Source organism: Bos mutus, chromosome 5 (assembly GCF_027580195.1).
Source record: "Bos mutus isolate GX-2022 chromosome 5, NWIPB_WYAK_1.1, whole genome shotgun sequence".
Classification (NCBI taxonomy): Eukaryota; Metazoa; Chordata; class Mammalia; order Artiodactyla; family Bovidae; genus Bos; species Bos mutus.
Window position 1 is genome coordinate 15,790,315 of NC_091621.1, and position 16,565 is coordinate 15,806,879.

Genomic DNA, 16,565 nt, shown 5'->3' on the forward strand with positions numbered 1-16,565 from the left:
CCAAATGATTCAATAAGTAAATACATCTTAAAAACAAAAAGTATTTATTTATTTATTTGGCTGTGTCAGGTCTTAGTTGCAGCATGCAGGATCTTCGTTGCATTGTGTGAGGTCTTTCAGTGGGAACATGGACCTGTAGATGTGTCATGTGGCCTTCAGTAGCTGTGGCCCTCAGGCTTAGTTGCTCCACAGCATGTGGGATCTTAGTTCCCCAACCAGGGATTGAACCCACATACCCTGCATTGCAAGGCAGATTCTTAACCACTGGAACACCAAGGAAATCTGAAGTCAATGCTTTTTTAAGGTATGTAATATTAAAACATACTGTTCAATGGCTTAAAATCCCCCAAAGTCTCTATAACCTAATTTTTATAATCAGGAAGGTGAACTAAGATGACTGGGAGATACCTCCCACTTCAATTTGCACTCAGTCAAGAAATCTATATGACTTTGTAAAAATGCCCTCTCCACTGAGTCCATAGTCAGACCATCATGAGAAGAGAGGACACACAGAGAGCAAGGGTCTCTGGAAGCACTGGGACATCAGGGGAATTCCTGCCCTGATCACAGTAGGTGCTCAATAAGCATTAGCAAAGACATAAGACCGGGCTCCAGAAGTAACTCCCACTCACCTCCATTGGAGGGTGGGGGAAAGGGATCTGGGCTGGGGGACCTGGCAGGTGGCAAAGGATAGAGGGTAGTGACTCTATAGGAGGGGACAGAGGGAAGACGGCAGGGAGGTTTCTGGTGAGGAAGATGCTACATGTCCCCAGGGAAGGGTCCGGGCCCTGCCTCTCCCTTACAGACCTCTCCTTGTTTGTCCATCCTTGTGTTAATCCTGGGATCCCAGGTCACACGATAATCTCCAGAAAGACACATTAGCCCCTCACTTCTGCAGACAAAGGGATGACCTCACTTGCTTCTTTAAATCCTCCTCAGGTGTTCTCACTCACCCCTACACCTCCGCGAGGTCTTCTAACTCTTCCTCTCAGAGACACACACCCACTGCTGTCCAAGGCCTTGTTCAAAATCACTGGGCCTAGGTAAATGTCTAAATTTTTATTTTAGGGGAATATAATCAATGGAAATTTAAGATTTCAAGACAAAACAAGAATTGGTTTCTGTGTTCTCTGTCAGGATCTCCACTGATGACACCACTTTCCAGCCAAGATTGGCTGAGTTAGCACCTAGGCTGATGTGTCAGGCTGGTGGTCACCCCTCACACACATCCCTGATTACAAGTATCTTTAGGGAAGAAGGGCCTTTATCTCTCATGTGCATTGCAGTGGGAGGGGGACACTGGCCAGGGCCAAGGCACACCTGGAAGAGGCGGACAGGGGCAGAAGATGCAGGGGTCTGGACCCTCCTGGCTGCTCAACCCTCCCCTTAAGTATGGATTCCTCAGGGTGGCAGGAGGGCCATAAGGCTCAGAGCCTTGAGAGGCTGATGAAGGAACAGGACACAGATAAGAGCTACTGATCTCAGTTTCTCACTACAAAACATGTTTCTTCCTTCTATCCTCGAGTCCTAAGTAATGTCCCAAAAGGAGACTGGGGAGGAGATGGGAGTGAGGTGGAAAGGTGTCCTGGTGACATGAAAACTCCACTCTCCACTATATTTCCCTCCCCCGATGCATCCTCTCCCCATTCTGTACGCAACTACCCCCTACAATGCACCCCAGTCTTGGGTTACAGGGCCTTAGCAGGCCTGGGGTTTCTCCAGTACACCATGAGATCCACCAGGAAGCTGGGCAGGTAGCTCATGGGAAGGTAGATGAACTTGGCATCCCAGCCAGGTGAGTATCGGGTGCGGGGGTGGCAGGCAGTCAGGGCGTGCTCCATGCAGTTGGTCACCAAGGACAGATCCTGGCAGCTGGTTGTCTCCAACAAGTCGACTGATTTCATGACTGTCCAGAATGAGAAAGAATCCAGACATATTTCCACCTCTGTCCATTCTGACTTAGGGATCAACTTATGGATCAATGTTCTTAAGAATCCCTAGGCCACCTAACTTGAATCAACCTACATTCTCAAATGAGTGCCCCATTCTTACACCAGGAGCAATGGTTCCACATGAAGTAACCTCTAATTCTTTTCCTGAGAATATCAGGACTACATAAACTGCAGGTGTCTACAAACAATAAATCCAAGGACGTGAAAACCAGCTGTTCTAATGCCAGCTTGCCATGACTACACAGGGTCTTCCCTCTCTGGCTTCAGTTTCCTCCCAAAATAAAAAGGGGTTCAGGGAGACAGTGGTCCCCATGTCTACCAAGCCTGGAGACTTTCCCTAGATCACCAGGTGATTACATGGAACCCTGGGGACAGAACCCATGTCCCCACTGTGTGGGTGACTCAGAGCCTGGAGGATGGACACGATACTGAAGGAAGTGCTAATGACTGACCCAGGCTTCCAGACAAGGGTTTACCTCTCCCAAGCTCCCTTTACTTCCCAAGGTCCACAGATCACTCACGGTTAGCCATGAACTTCTCTCCATAGAGTTCCTTGATCTCTGGGCTGGCCTGATTCCATGATGCCTGGAAGCCCTGAGAAAGTGCCTTAGGGCTGGTCACAGTGGTCTTAAAATAACCAGGCTCGATCATAACCACCTTCACCCCAAAGTAGGAGAGCTCCCTCCTGCAAGGCAAACAGGCAGAGGGGCAAGGACTTCAGAGGTCTTCCAACATAAACACAAAAACACACCAAAAATTGTAAGATGACAAGAAAGACTGCAGTGGGATAAGCAGAAAGCTCTGGGAGGTTGTGAAGTACAGACAGCCAAAGGAGAAATCTAATGATGCTGTTATTCTGAATAGAGTTTGAATATTTTTCCTAATATTTTGTACACATGTGCCTACACCTCTAAATCCTACCAGCTGTGTTCCAAGGTACCGCTTAAGTACCATCTCTTCATATTTCCCTCACATCCAATTGATCACCAAATTTTCTATATTTTATCTGCTCTATACTCCTCAATTTCCTCTCTTCCTCTCCTAACAGATCTACTTCCTGGCCATCTATCAGCTGGATTGTTCTAACTATCCCCTAAATATCATCTCTTTACCTGAGTACACCCTTCCCCCACATTGGAGCTATCTTCAGCCCAGCATAAGTTAGGGTTTCTACTGCTGATATGATTAATTGGTTCCCTTGATTAATTGCTTCCATAAGGTTACACTGCTTACAAGGTTGCCCCTACCTAATATTATAGCAGCAATATATGTGGAACATGCTGTAGCCAATTATATCAGTGACAATTCTGCCTCACTTTCAGACTGTGGGACATCATCCAGGCAAAGTAAGTTCATGCCAACTCTACAGTCATGGAGCCCATCCTGATATCACAAACTTAGGAAGGAGCTTCCCAAGGAATGCCTGGTTAAGTAAGACAGGCAATTACAGAAAAAAGAGCTCTAGTCAATGATGAAAGGAATACTGTGAAAGGCTCCCCCAGAAGCACAGAAGCAGGAGGACCAAGGTGGGCAGTCTGTCCCAGGCCATTACCTGAGGGAGTCTGAGAAGGCCTCCACGCCATACTTGGACATGCAATAGCCTCCACCAAGGAGGGCCACCCGGCCCATGATGCTGGAAACATTGACCACACGGCCCCTTGCCTTCCGCACCAGGGGCAGCACACTCAGGGTCACATCAATCACCCCCAACAGGTTCACGTCCAGAATCTTCACGAAGTCCTGTTTGGTCAGCCACTCATTGGGTGCAGTGGGCGTGGAGATGCCAGCATTATTCACCAGACCCCAGAGCCCTGGGAACAGTGAAGGCAAGAGAGCAACACTGTGCCGAGTCTAGCAATGTGGACCCTGTCATGGTGCCAAGTCACCTTCCGACCTGGGAGGACTTTAGGAGAGAGGCCGCAGTGGGAGTGAATAGAGCAGAGACTACCATGCTCCTGGGGGTTTAGGGAGACCAGACCCAGTGAAGAGTGGGAGGACAGAAGGCCAGCCTCCCTCCTGACTCAGTCTTCACACCCCACCCAGTGCCTGGTGACAAGGAACCGGGTGACAAGGAACCACAGTTTATGAATGCAGGTATTGAGCTTCAGGAGATCTAGTGTGCCTATGGTCTGGAATTTGAGAATGAACTTTTGAATGTTCACAATCCATATTGCTTTTGCAGACATAAATATTCCTCTGACTTTTCAGATTTTCTGACAGAGTGCTCAATAGCTAGTATGAAGGAAAAAGAGGAAAACAGAGAGAAATAATGAGGAATGGAGGGAAAGAGAGGAAGGAAGGAGAAAACAGATAAAAGACAAAAATAAAAAGATGAATGAAGGTTAAAGGCAGATTGGTTGAGGAAAAGAGATCTGAAGTCCCAGGTTTGGGGGAACTGGTTGAGAGGTGTGGTATTGACCTGTAGGGCCTGGCTTTGAAGTACCTGCATCAATATTGAGTCATATTCATACAAAAATTTGGGAATTCAGTGGGTAGGTTTTCAGGAGAAGCCATGTTTCTCCAAATTGGAATTACATGTTTTCCCAGAAATCTCTACCCTCTCCCTCCCACAAGAGGCCACTCTGGACCCAGTTCCCTCAGATCACAGGTTGCCCAGCTTCATAGAAACCTGTCTGTGAGACACAAAGACATATCAAGAACTTAAAGACTTATCAACTAACAGAACTCAGGGCAGAACAGAAGGGTTCAGGGCAGTTGGGAACAGGATGTCAGAATGAACACACAGAATTAGTCCCTCCACTGCTCAGCACTAAGCCTGCCCTTGTAGAAATGGATATTCCTCATTATTTGACCAAAGATCAAATTAATAGCCATGATTAGAGCTTAGGGAATTGGGTAGAAAGAAGTTTACCCAGACATCATTTATGCTCAATGCAATGAATAAAATATGGGAACCAATTACATTCATACCATGAGGTAATTTTCATGAAGTAGAGCTATTCTAAAGAATATACTATTCTCAATCATTATTTATTAATTTTTGAACACATTTTTGTTACCTGTAAAATTGTTCACTTTCTTTCACTGGAAAATTAGGAAAGAGACTATGTCCAAATTGTAATATCATGTATGTCAAAATGTTATCAGCACTTATCTGTGGGTGGTAGGATTTAGGGTGATTTGGTTCTCATCCACATACTTTCCCCACTGTCCACCGTGTCATGTTTTAAATCTGTATTTAGATAAATTAAAGTTCTTTCCTTCTCCCATAAAACACAGGTACAACTATAGTACCACAAAGAGACACATCACACGTGGAGAACAACAAACAGAAAAAAGAGAATGTGACCCCACTGTAGCTTTCAGGCCTTCCTTAGACAACTCCTGAGAGTTCAGTGTCAGCACCGAAAATGAGTGACATTAAACCTCTAGCAGCCTGGCTATGGGTCACCAGCAAGACCGTGTTCAGGTGCTGAGAACACAGCCCAGCTCCAGCCCTGCTCCCAGCCACCCATGCAGCCTTCCAGCCAGAGTTCCCCCTCTCCACCCCTCCTCCAGAAATTCCACCCTGATTACCTTGCTCACACAACAGTAAGAAAGCCAGACTTTCGCTGAGAGAGGAGGGGACACCAGACAGGTAGTCTGCAAGGACACAGTGTCATCAGGGAAATCTCTCCCCCAAACTACAGAAGCTAGGTCAGGAGGTGGGGGTATGGGGTGGCAGAGGTTTGGCTAGTCAGCTGGGTGAGGTGAAGAAGACAGGTGGGACTTCAAGTCACAGAAACAGCTTGGAATGTTCCCCAGGGAGCTGCCAACCAGTGTCCCCTCACACAGAGAGAAGAAATAAACAAACAAGAAATCTGGGTGTTACCTCTGTCCCCCACACGCTCTTTCACCCACTCGGTGGCCGCAGCAACGCTGTCTGTCTTGGTGACATCCAGGATCACCGTCTGCAGCCTGTCTGATGTCTGGTTCCTCAGTTGCTCAGCCCCCTTCTCTGTCAGACATGCAGCCAGGACCCTCAAGCCTCTCAGGTCCAGCTGCCTGGCCAGCAGGTTCCCGAAGCCCGAGTCACAGCCTGTGATGAAGACGAACTTGTCCCGGAGGTGGCTCACCACCTGCCTCTCCCGGTACCAGCGTAGGAGGTAGTACAGGCCCACGAGGACCACCAGGTACAGCCACATGGCCTTTTATGGGACAGACACACACAGCCTGGGGTGAAATAGAGTCTGGCTAGTGATCAGGTAGGAGAAATTAAGAACACACAGGATTATTGTTGGCAAGCCAGGGTCCAAGCTCTCTCGCTTGGAATTCTCAAGATTGTCCTGCTCACCTTCTTCAGTGAGTATGACTGACTCTAAACCCAATACGTGCTCTTTGGTACACTTAACCCAATTCTAATAGATGTCAATGCATTTACGACAGTCTCTTAGGGATGACAATAGGTTCCCAACCACCTCTGTCCTGTCCTCTCACTCCTCCCTGTTTGCCTCTGCCCGCCTCTCTCCCCTCCATCCCCACCCCATACATTGGACCCGCAATGGCACGGTTCCATGGCTCACGACTATCTTCTTCCTTTTGTCCCTTTCAAGTCTGGGACCTGAGTCTCCCAGATCTAAAGAATATTCTTCAGGGGGAATATACTTAGATTCACAAAACACATGGCTTCAAAACCCAGTTCGTCTGCCATCTAGCTGTGCGGCTTAGACTCTGACCTGGTTTCCTCCTCTGGCTCAGCTCACAGAATTCCCTCCTAAAAGACTAAATACCCTCAGCTTCTCTAGGATTAGAAGGAGAAGGCAAAAGAGAATAAGATCTTACCTGGTTCCCTGGACCAGAAAGTGTTCAGAAGAACAGTGGGGGTGTCTGAGGCACTACGAGGAAACAGGAAGGGGATGAGGGGACACAGGTAATGGTGAGATTTCTCCCAAACACTGGGATGGGTCTTGGAAGGACTCACACAAAGTTGCTCTAACAGTTGTTCCCCTTTTACTCTGTGCAGATACTCTGCCTACAGACCTGTGTGCCCAGCTCCATTGGCCTCTCCCTTCTGTGCTCAGCCCCTGCCCATCCCAGCACCACATCCAGAATCCTGACCAATCAGACACTGAGAAGAGACTGATTTGAACTGTGGCAAACATTAACTGGAGTTCTAACTCTGGCAAGCAGGGAGATCTATAAATCACAATGATGGAAAGGAATAATTGCAGTTTGTGTTAGGGTAACAGTGGAGAGGAGGAGGAAGCTGACCCCTCAGGAGACTAAAGAAAGGACCTGAGACTGGACCTCAGAACAGCTGTGCATGGAGGAGTTCACGGGGAGGTGGAGGATACCATCCAGTAATGGGTGGACCACCAGGATCGTGGGGCTGGAAAGAAGGACAGGGACAGAAGGAGCCAGGGTCAATGCCCTGGACATCTCCTCACCGTCCACATTTATCACACCTATAACTCCAAGTGAGGAAAGAAAACGGACGCTGGGATGAAGGAGAGGCTTCCCCAAGGACACAGAGGCTCAGATGCTCCTGGAATCCACCTCAGCAGCCAACAAACAGAGAGGAGATGACAGATTAGCCTTTACTGGTCATTTCCACCTGCAGGGAGCTGACTGTCATCCTGAAAGGGGTTGTCCCTCAGATGGGAGTCAGCAGCAGTAATGGAAAAGACAGTCCTGCAGAAACCAGCCTGTGTGTGCTTCCCGGGTCACCAGCAGGACCCTCCTACAGGGCTCCCCAAAGGGTGAGACAGAAGAAGGCCAGGATGTAGGATGGTGCCCCGGAAACTGTCAGGAAGCTGGGAGGACATGCAAGTCTTATACAAACACTAACCCTGCTAAGGGAGAAGGTTGTGGTTTCTTTATTGAAAGAAATGAGATTTTTTTTTCTCAATAACCACGAATCCCACCACCATAACTTCCCAAGGGGCCATTCAACAGACACAATCCAGCCTTCACCCCATTTGCTTCTTTTTTGTGAATCTGAGTGTAACGTGATGACTCCCTGGGGTCTCAGAAGCTTCAGACAACATTCTGGGTGGGAACAGCCACAGGAAAGTCAAGAGAGAGGAAAGAAGGAGTCTGGGTGACACTCACTCACCTGAGAGCTGCAAGGGGCAGAACAAGAAATCTCCAAGATGTGAACCCTGCTGGGAGACTCACTGACATAAATCTCTGCAGGAAGTCCTACAAGGGACAGCTGCCCTTTGTACTAAGGCAGCACATGTCTGAGCTTCCTGTTAATTGGATAGATGAGGCTCGCCCCCTGCTGACGCCCTGCAGGGTGTCATGAGATGCACTTGTCAAGAGTCAGGGCCACAAACAATTCTCCATCCACCCAGGAAGGGTCCTGTGAAGAAGGGAAGGCATCTGTAACAACGGGAGGTGGTAGGACTGGAGTGAGAGTTAATTGTGCAATTTATTTCCAGCTCCACATGGATGCAGTCCCACTACCTGGAGACATAACACTGCCTTCCAGTGCTGAATTTCCGCAGTTGAGGATTGGGAATGGGGAGTTACTGACCACATTCAACTCACAGTGGGCCAGGATGGCCTAAGGAAAAAGTGACCACAGCTTCCTATGGCATTATTGTGGATGTTCATAGCATGGGTTCCTGCCCCTGCACATATCCATTAGACCAGACCCGCTTCCCTCCCCAAGGAAGGCGGCCAGGAAAGAGGAGAAACAGGGCTCTGCCCCGAGGGTCCAGGCTGAGGATGTGCACTGGTGTTCATTGCACTTCCTTTTAATGCACCTGCTGTTCTGCCTTGTCTGAACTGGGGCCCTTGAGTCACAGTCCACTCTGTCCACCATGACATCCATCTCATTGCAGCCGTTGCCCGCCCTCCCCGGCCCCTGTGTAGGCTCAGCAAGGAGGGTCATGAGGTTTAACATCTCAAACTCTCTACAAGCTGAAGAGGATTCCTGAGGGTTAGTCCCAAGGTCCTGAACACATGCCTTCAAGTTATAAAGCGAATCAATGATTATTTAATTTCAGTTGGTCTGATATGTCTGGCATTCTGTGTGTTGTGTATGTGTGTGTGTAAATAACAATATGAAAACTGGAGTCTTCAGATCAAGCATGAAGTTCTAGGCCTGCATCTGAGTAAGGGACATGGAGTGACGTGAGGGCCTGACACCACAGCCTTGAAGGACTCAGAGACTCTTGAGAATCTCCTGATCATGCTGACTCTTCAGAATTCCCCTGTCTGACACCAAGCACTCAGAACTCAGACACTTCAAACCTATCCTCTCTCTGCTGTCCTCCCCTAGTAATGCCCTGGCCATCTCTCCTCTAGGAACATCACCCTGCCTGTGGACACAACTCCTACACATTTAGAAGCGACCTCTCACTGAAGCCCCAGAGTCTCTTGCCCACAGCTGTGATGCAGTAGCTCCCTTGATTAGTTACTTCATGGGAATCCCTGCCCCCACCATCACCACAGGGCTCCTGGAACCTGTATGTAGCAGTTAAGTACACAGAAGGACTGCACACTCAAATCATTTCAGTTCCAATTCTGCCTCCAAAACTGTGTGACTGTGGGCCCTCATGCAGGCAGGAGTATGTTCAATCGAACTCCTTAGTCCTAGACCCAACTGGACACCAAATAGATAAAAAGTTTCTTCCCAGTGAAAGACCTACACAGAGCAAGAGAGAGAGACTTGGAAGGAACAGTTTCCAGAGAGAGGAAACCCCTGAAGAACAGTGCCCTGCAAGCACAGAAGCAGGAGGACAGAGAGGACATCTATTCAGGCCATTACCTGAGGGAGTCTGAGAAGGTCTCCACACTGTACTTGAACATGAAGTAGCTTCCAAGGTTCACCCATCCCATGACACTGGAGACATTGACCACATGGCCCCCTCACCTTCCACACCAGGGGCAGCAGACTCAGGATCACCTCCATCACCCCCTAATAGGTCTACATACAGAATCTTCATGAAGTATCAGCCACCCATTCGGTGGGGTGGATGTGGAGTTGCCGGCATTACTCACCAGACCCCAGAGTCCTGGGAAGATTGAGGGTGAGAGGGCAACAGTGTGCTGGGCCCAGGAAACAGAACCCAGCTGTGATGCCAAATTCCTTCCAACTCAGGGAGGACTTAGGACAGAGGTTGCAGGGGGAATGGCTGGAACAGAGACCACCATGATCCAGCTGGTTTGGGGAGCATTAGACCCTGGACCCTGTGAGCAGTGGGAGGACAGAAGGTGTGCCTCCCTCTTGACTCAGTTTTCACAGCACAGCCCACTGCCTGGTGACAAGAAACTAGCACCCCAGGGTTGATGAAAGCAAGGATGGACAAAATGAAATAAGATGGATCCATAGTCAGGAAGTCAGTGTGAGAAACTTCATAGTCCCCATTGTCTTCCTGGACATTATAAATATCCCATTACATATTCAGATTCTCAAACAGCTTCAGGATGATGGCCCTGGGCTTGAAATACTCTCATCAACACTAAACTACATTCCTGAAGGAATCTGAGGAATTCCTTCAAGGGGTAGTGTTTCAGAGGGAGGCAGACATGCCTGTATTAACCACCATCACCCAAACTGGAATTTACACTTTGCACTAGGAAAGTCCACCCTCCCTCCAACCATAGGAAGCCAGTCAGTCCCCAGTTCCCTCCCTCAAGTGCTGATCAGTCCCCTCCATTCACAGGTTGCCCAGCTTCATGGAAACCTGTCTAGGAGAAACAAAGATGAATACCAAGAATTTAAAGATGTACCAAATAACAGAACTCAGGGCAGAAGAGCAGGGTCAGGGAAGTTGGGTACAGGGTGTCAGAATTATTAACACACATAATTAGTCCCTCCGATGCTCAGCAACAAGTCTGCCCTTGTAGGAATGTTCATCTTCCAGCCATATTTGACCAAATATCAATTTAATATACATGACTAGAGAGTAAGGAATTGGATAGAAAGAAGTTTTCCAAGACATCATTTATGTTGAATACAGTGAATAAAATGTGGGAAGCTATTATATTCACACCATGAGTATTTTTTACTAAGTAGTGCTGTTCTAAAGAATACAATATTTTCCATTTATAGAAGAGCTAATGCCTATCCTTCTAAAACTCTTTCAAAAAACTGCAGAGGAAGGAACACTTCCAAACTCCTTCTATGAGGCCACCATCACCCTGACACCAAAACCAGACAAAGATAACAACAATAAAATAGAAAACTACAGGCCAATTAATATCAATGATGAACATAGATGCAAAAATCGTCAACAAAATTTTAGCTAACAGAATTTAGCAACACATCAAAAAGCTCATACACCATGATCAAGTTGGGTTTATTCCAGGGATACAAGAATTCTTCAATATATGCAAATCAATCAATGTGATACACTATATTCACAAATTGAAAGATAATGTTGTAGCCACTAGTTCCAGGAAACAAACTCACTCAGAAGGACAATGCAGATAGTGGAGTGCAGTTTATTACACCGGCGGGCCCAAGGCAAAGTCTCCTCTTAGCCAAGGACCCTGATTAGTTTTTGTAAAAACCTTATATACCCTGAGGGTACATGCTCAAACCCACCTCCCCAAATTCTCTGAAACTAGTCTGAACAAAGGAAAAGGAAGATACAATCAAAGTTAACCCTTAATTCGTACGCCTTAAGCCTAGGTAGTTAACAGTGGACAATTATCAATAGGCCTGTGGTCATACCCCAATAAGCATAATAGAATTTATGGTTCTATCCTGTTACACAGATAATTAGAGTATTCTTTTAGGCGCCGGAGAGTCTAGGTATGAGCCCTGGGACTCTTCCATGGGGGCTGGGGGGGTGTCTGGTTTTCCAGCTGGTATGTTGTTTCCATAGATACTGGGCATATAGGTCAAAGTCCACAGTCTGGCCCAAGATGGAGTCCTGCTTTCAAGATGGAGCCTGTTCTGTCTCTTTCCTCCTTCATTCCCCACTCCTGATGCTCTTAACTCATAGTATGAGCATCACTCATAGGGATATATTGCACCCTGGCTCTCTGACTGCCAATTTGGGAGAACGACACCAACCTTTGGGTTACAAAGTTCATAATACCTTGTAAAATGCAGGGTCCACAAAGCATTTCTATCAAGGCAACTGTAACAATGGTAAATATAGTTTCCTGCCAATTACCCTTCACCCAAGATAGGACTGAAGCCCAGAAAGGAATGTTTTCATTTGACATTTCTTTTAGCTGGTTTTTCACGTCATCTAAAGCAGCTGATACATTGCCAGATAAGTCAGGAATATATACACAACATTCAACTTTAATTATAGCACATGTCCCTCCTTGAGCGGCTGTGAGCATGTCCAAAGCCATTCTATTTTGAATTACTGCTTTTCTCATTTGGATTTGTTCTTCATTTAAGGCTTGGATGGCTTTAGCACCATCTAGGAGGGCCTGTTTTCTGAAACTAGTCAAGGCCTCTACTTTATTTTAGTTATTTATTTTTTAATGTTAATTGGAGGCTAATTACTTTACAATATTGTGATGCTTTTTGCCATACATTGACATGAATCAACCATGGGTGTACATGTGTTCCCCATCCAGACCCTCTCTCCCACATCCCTCCCCATCCCATCTCTCAGGGTCATCCCAGCGCACCAGCCCTGAGCACCCTGCCTCATGCATCAAACCTGGACTGGCGATCTATTTCACATATGATAATATACATGTTTCAATGCTATTCTCTCAAATCATCCCACCCTCGCCTTCTCCCACAGAGTCCAACAGTCTGTTCTTTACATCTGTATTTCTTCTGCTGTCTTGCATATAGGGTTATCGTTACCATCTTTCTAAATTCCATATATATGCTTTAATAAACTGTATTGCTGTTTTTCTTTCTGACTTACTTCACTCTGTATAATAGGCTCCAGTTTCATCCACCTCATTAGAACTGATTCAAATGCATTCTTTTTAATGGCTGAGTAATATTCCATTGTGTATATGTACCACAGCTTTCTTATCCATTCGTTTGCTGATGGACATCTAGGTTGCTTCCGTGTCCTGGCTATTGTAAACAGTGCTGTGATGAACATTGGGGTGCATGTGTCTCTTTCAATTCTGGTTTCCTTGGTGTGTATGCCCAGCAGTGGGATTTGCTGGGTTGTATGGCAGTTTTATTTCCAGCTTTTTAAGGAATCTCCACACTGTTCTCCATAGTAGCTGTACTAGTTTGCATTCCCACCAACAGTGTAAGAGGGTTCCTTTTTCTCCACACCCTCTCCAGCATTTATTGTTTTTAGACTTTTTGATAGCAGCCATTCTGACCAGTGTGAGATGGTACCTCATTGTTGTTTTGATTTGCATTTCTCTGATAATGAGTGATGTTGAGCATCTTTTCATGTGTTTGTTAGCCATCTGTATGTTTTCTTTGGAGAAATGTCTGTTTAGTTCTTTGGCCCATTTTTTGATTGGGTCGTTTATTTTTCTGGAATTGAGCTGCAGGAGCTGCTTGTATATTTTTGAGATTAATCCTTTGTCAGTTGCTTCATTTGCTATTATTTTCTCCCATTCTGAAGGCTGTTTTTTCACCTTGCTTATAGTTTCCTTCGTTGTGCAAAAGCTTTGAAGTTTAATTAGGTCTCATTTGTTTAATTTTGCTTTTATTTCCATTACTCTGGGAGGTGGGTCATAGAAGATCCTGCTGTGATTTATGTCAGAGTGTTTTGCCTATGTTTTCCTCTAGGAGTTTTATAGTTTCTGGTCGTACGTTTAAATCTTTAATCCATTTTGAGTTTATTTTTGTGTATGGTGTTAGAAAGTGTTCTAGTTTCATTCTTTTACAGTTGACCAGTTTTCCCATAAATACTTGTTAAAGAGATTGTCTTTTCTCCATTGTATATTCTTGCCTCCTTTGTCAAAGATAAGGTGTCCATAGGTGCATGGATTTATCTCTGGGCTTTCTATTTTGTTCCATTGGGACGACAGAGGATGAGATGGTTGGATGGCATCACCGACTCAATGGACATGAGTTTGGGTAGACTCTGGGAGTTGGCGATGGACAGGGAGGGTTGGCGTGCTGCGGTTCATGGGGTTGAAAAGAGTCGGACACGACTGAGCAACTGAACTGAACTGAACTGAACTGATCTATGTTTCTGTCTTTGTGCCAGTACCATACTGTCTTGATGACTGTTGCTATGTAGTATAGCCTGAAGTCAGGCAGGTTTATTCCTCCAGTTCCATTCTTCTTTCTCAAGATTGCTTTGGCTATTCGAGGTTTTTTGTAATTTCATACAAATTGTGAAATTATTTGTTCTAATTCTCTGAAAAATACCCTTGGTAGCTTGGTAGGGATTGCATTGAATCTATAGATTGCTTTGGGTAGTATACTCATTTTCACTATATTGATTCTTCCGATCCATGAACATGATATATTTCTCCATCTATTTGTGTCATCTTTGATTTCTTTCATCAGTGTTTTATAGTTTTCTATATTTAGGTCTTTTGTTTCTTTGGATAGATTTATTCCTAAGTATTTTATTCTTTTCTTTGCAATGGTGAATAGAATTGTTTCCTTAATTTCTCTTTCTGTCTTCTTATTGTTAGTATATAGGACTGCAAGGGATTTCTTGTTAATTTTAATTTTATATCTTGTTAATTTTATATCCTGCAACTTTACTGTATTCATTAATTAGCTCTAAGTAATTTTCTGGTGGAGTCTTTAGGGTTTTCTATGTAGAGAATAATGTCATCTGCAAACAGTGAGAGTTTAACTTCTTTTCCAATCTGGATTCCTTTTATTTCTTTTTCTGCTCTGATTGCTGTGGCCAAAACTTCCAAAACTATGTTGAATAGTAGTAGTGAGAGTGTGCACCCTTGTCTTGATCCTGACTTTAGGGGAAATGCTTTCAATTTTTCACCATTGAGGATAATGTTTGCTATGGGTTTGTCATATATGGCTTTTATTACGTTGAGGTATGTTCCTTCTATGTCTGCTTTCTGGAAGGTTTTTATCATAAATGGATGTTGGATTTTGTCAAAGGCTTTCTCTGTATTTATTGAGATAATCATATGGTTTTTATCTTTCAGTTTGTTAATGTGGTGTATTACATTGATTGATTTGCAGATATTGAAGAATCCTTGCATCCCTAGGATAAAGCCCACTTGGTCATAATGTATGATCTTTTCAATATGTTGTTGGATTCTGATTGATAGAATTTTGTTAAGGATTTTTGCATCTATATTCATCAGTGATATTGGCCTGTAGGTTTTGTGTGTGTGTGTGTGTGGCATCTTTGTCAGGTTTTGGTATTAGGGTGCTGGTGGCCTCATAGAATGAGTTTGGAAGTTTACCTTCCTCTGCAATTTTCTGGAAGAGTTTGTGTAGGATAGGTGTTAGCTCTTCTCTAAATTTTTGGTAGAATTCAGCTGTGAAGCCGTCTGGTCCTGGGCTTTTGTTTGTTGGAAGATTTCTGATTATGGTTTCAATTTCTGTGCATGTGATGGGTCTGTTAAGATTTTCTATTTATTCCTGGTTCAGTTTTGGAAAGTTATACTTTTCTAAGAATTTGACCTTTTCTTCCAAGTTGTCCATTTTATTGGCATATAATTGCTGATAGTAGTCTCTTATGATCCTTTGTATTTCTGTGTTGTCTGTTGTGATCTCTCCATTTTCATTTCTAATTTTGTTGATTTGACTCTTCTCCCTTTGTTTCTTGATGAGTCTGGCTAATGGTTTGTCTATTTTATTTATCTTCTCAAAGAACCAGCTTTTAGCTTTGTTGATTTTTGCTATGGTCTGTTTTGTTTCTTTTGCATTTATTTCTGCCCTAATTTTTGTGTTTTCTTTCCTTCTACTAACCCTGGGATTCTTCATTTCTTCCTTTTGTAGTTACTTTAGGTGTAGAGTTAGGTTATTTATTTGATTTCTCTCTTGTTTCTTGAGGTAGGCTTGTATTGCTATGAACTTTCTCCTTAGCACTCTTTTATTGAATCCCATAGGTTTTGGGTTGTTGTGTTTTCATTTTCATTCATTTCTATGCATATTTTGATTTCTTTTTTTATTTCTTCTGTGATTTGCTGGTTATTCAGAAGTGTGTTGTTTAGCTTTCATATGTTTGTATTTTTCTCCCTGTAGTTGACATCTAATCTTACCGCATTGTGATCAGAAAAGATGCTTGAGATGATTTCGATTTTTTTGAATTTACCAAGGCTAGATTTATGGCCCAGGATGTAATCTATCCTGGAGAAGGTTCTGTGTCCACTTGAGAAAAAGGTGAAATTCATTGTTTTGGAGTGAAATGTCCTATAGATATCAGTTAGATCTAATTGGTCCATTGTATCATTTAAAGTTTGTGTTTCCTTGCTAATTTTCTGTTTAGTTGATCTATACATAGTTGTGAGTGGAGTATTAAAGCCTCCCACTATTATTGTGTTACTGTTAATTTCCCCTTTCATATTTGTTAGCATTTGCCTTACATATTTGGAGAAGGCGATGGCACCCCACTCCAGTACTCTTGCCTGGAAAATCCCACGGACGGAGGAGCCTGGTAGGCTGCAGTCCATTGGGTCGTGAAGAGTCGGACACGACTGAGCGACTTTGTTTTCACTTTTCACTTTCATGCATTGGAGAAGGAAATGGCAACCCACTCCAGTGTTCTTGCCTGGAGAATCCCAGGACGGAGGAGCCTGGTGGGCTGCCGTCTATTGGGTTGCACAGAGTCAGAC

The 16,565-nt window shown here is 44.8% G+C and overlaps 1 protein-coding gene across 2 annotated transcripts; it reads right to left on the bottom strand.

Moving 5' to 3' along the window:
* Positions 1 to 64: 64 nt before the first annotated feature.
* Positions 65 to 6,953, bottom strand: LOC102267044 (retinol dehydrogenase 16). 2 transcript variants are annotated; one of them, XM_005901717.3, is made up of 5 exons: positions 6,735 to 6,953; positions 5,785 to 6,100; positions 3,505 to 3,763; positions 2,474 to 2,637; positions 65 to 1,906 (listed from the first exon to the last, which is right to left on the bottom strand). In XM_005901717.3, the coding sequence occupies exons 2-5, from the start codon at positions 6,095 to 6,097 to the stop codon at positions 1,689 to 1,691; spliced, it is 954 nt and encodes a 317-aa protein (XP_005901779.1). In that variant the 5' UTR covers positions 6,098 to 6,100; positions 6,735 to 6,953; the 3' UTR covers positions 65 to 1,688. The 2 variants fall into 2 exon arrangements, with proteins under 2 accessions (XP_005901779.1, XP_070226053.1); XM_070369952.1 differs by having other exon boundaries at positions 5,785 to 6,125.
* Positions 6,954 to 16,565: the final 9,612 nt, after the last annotated feature.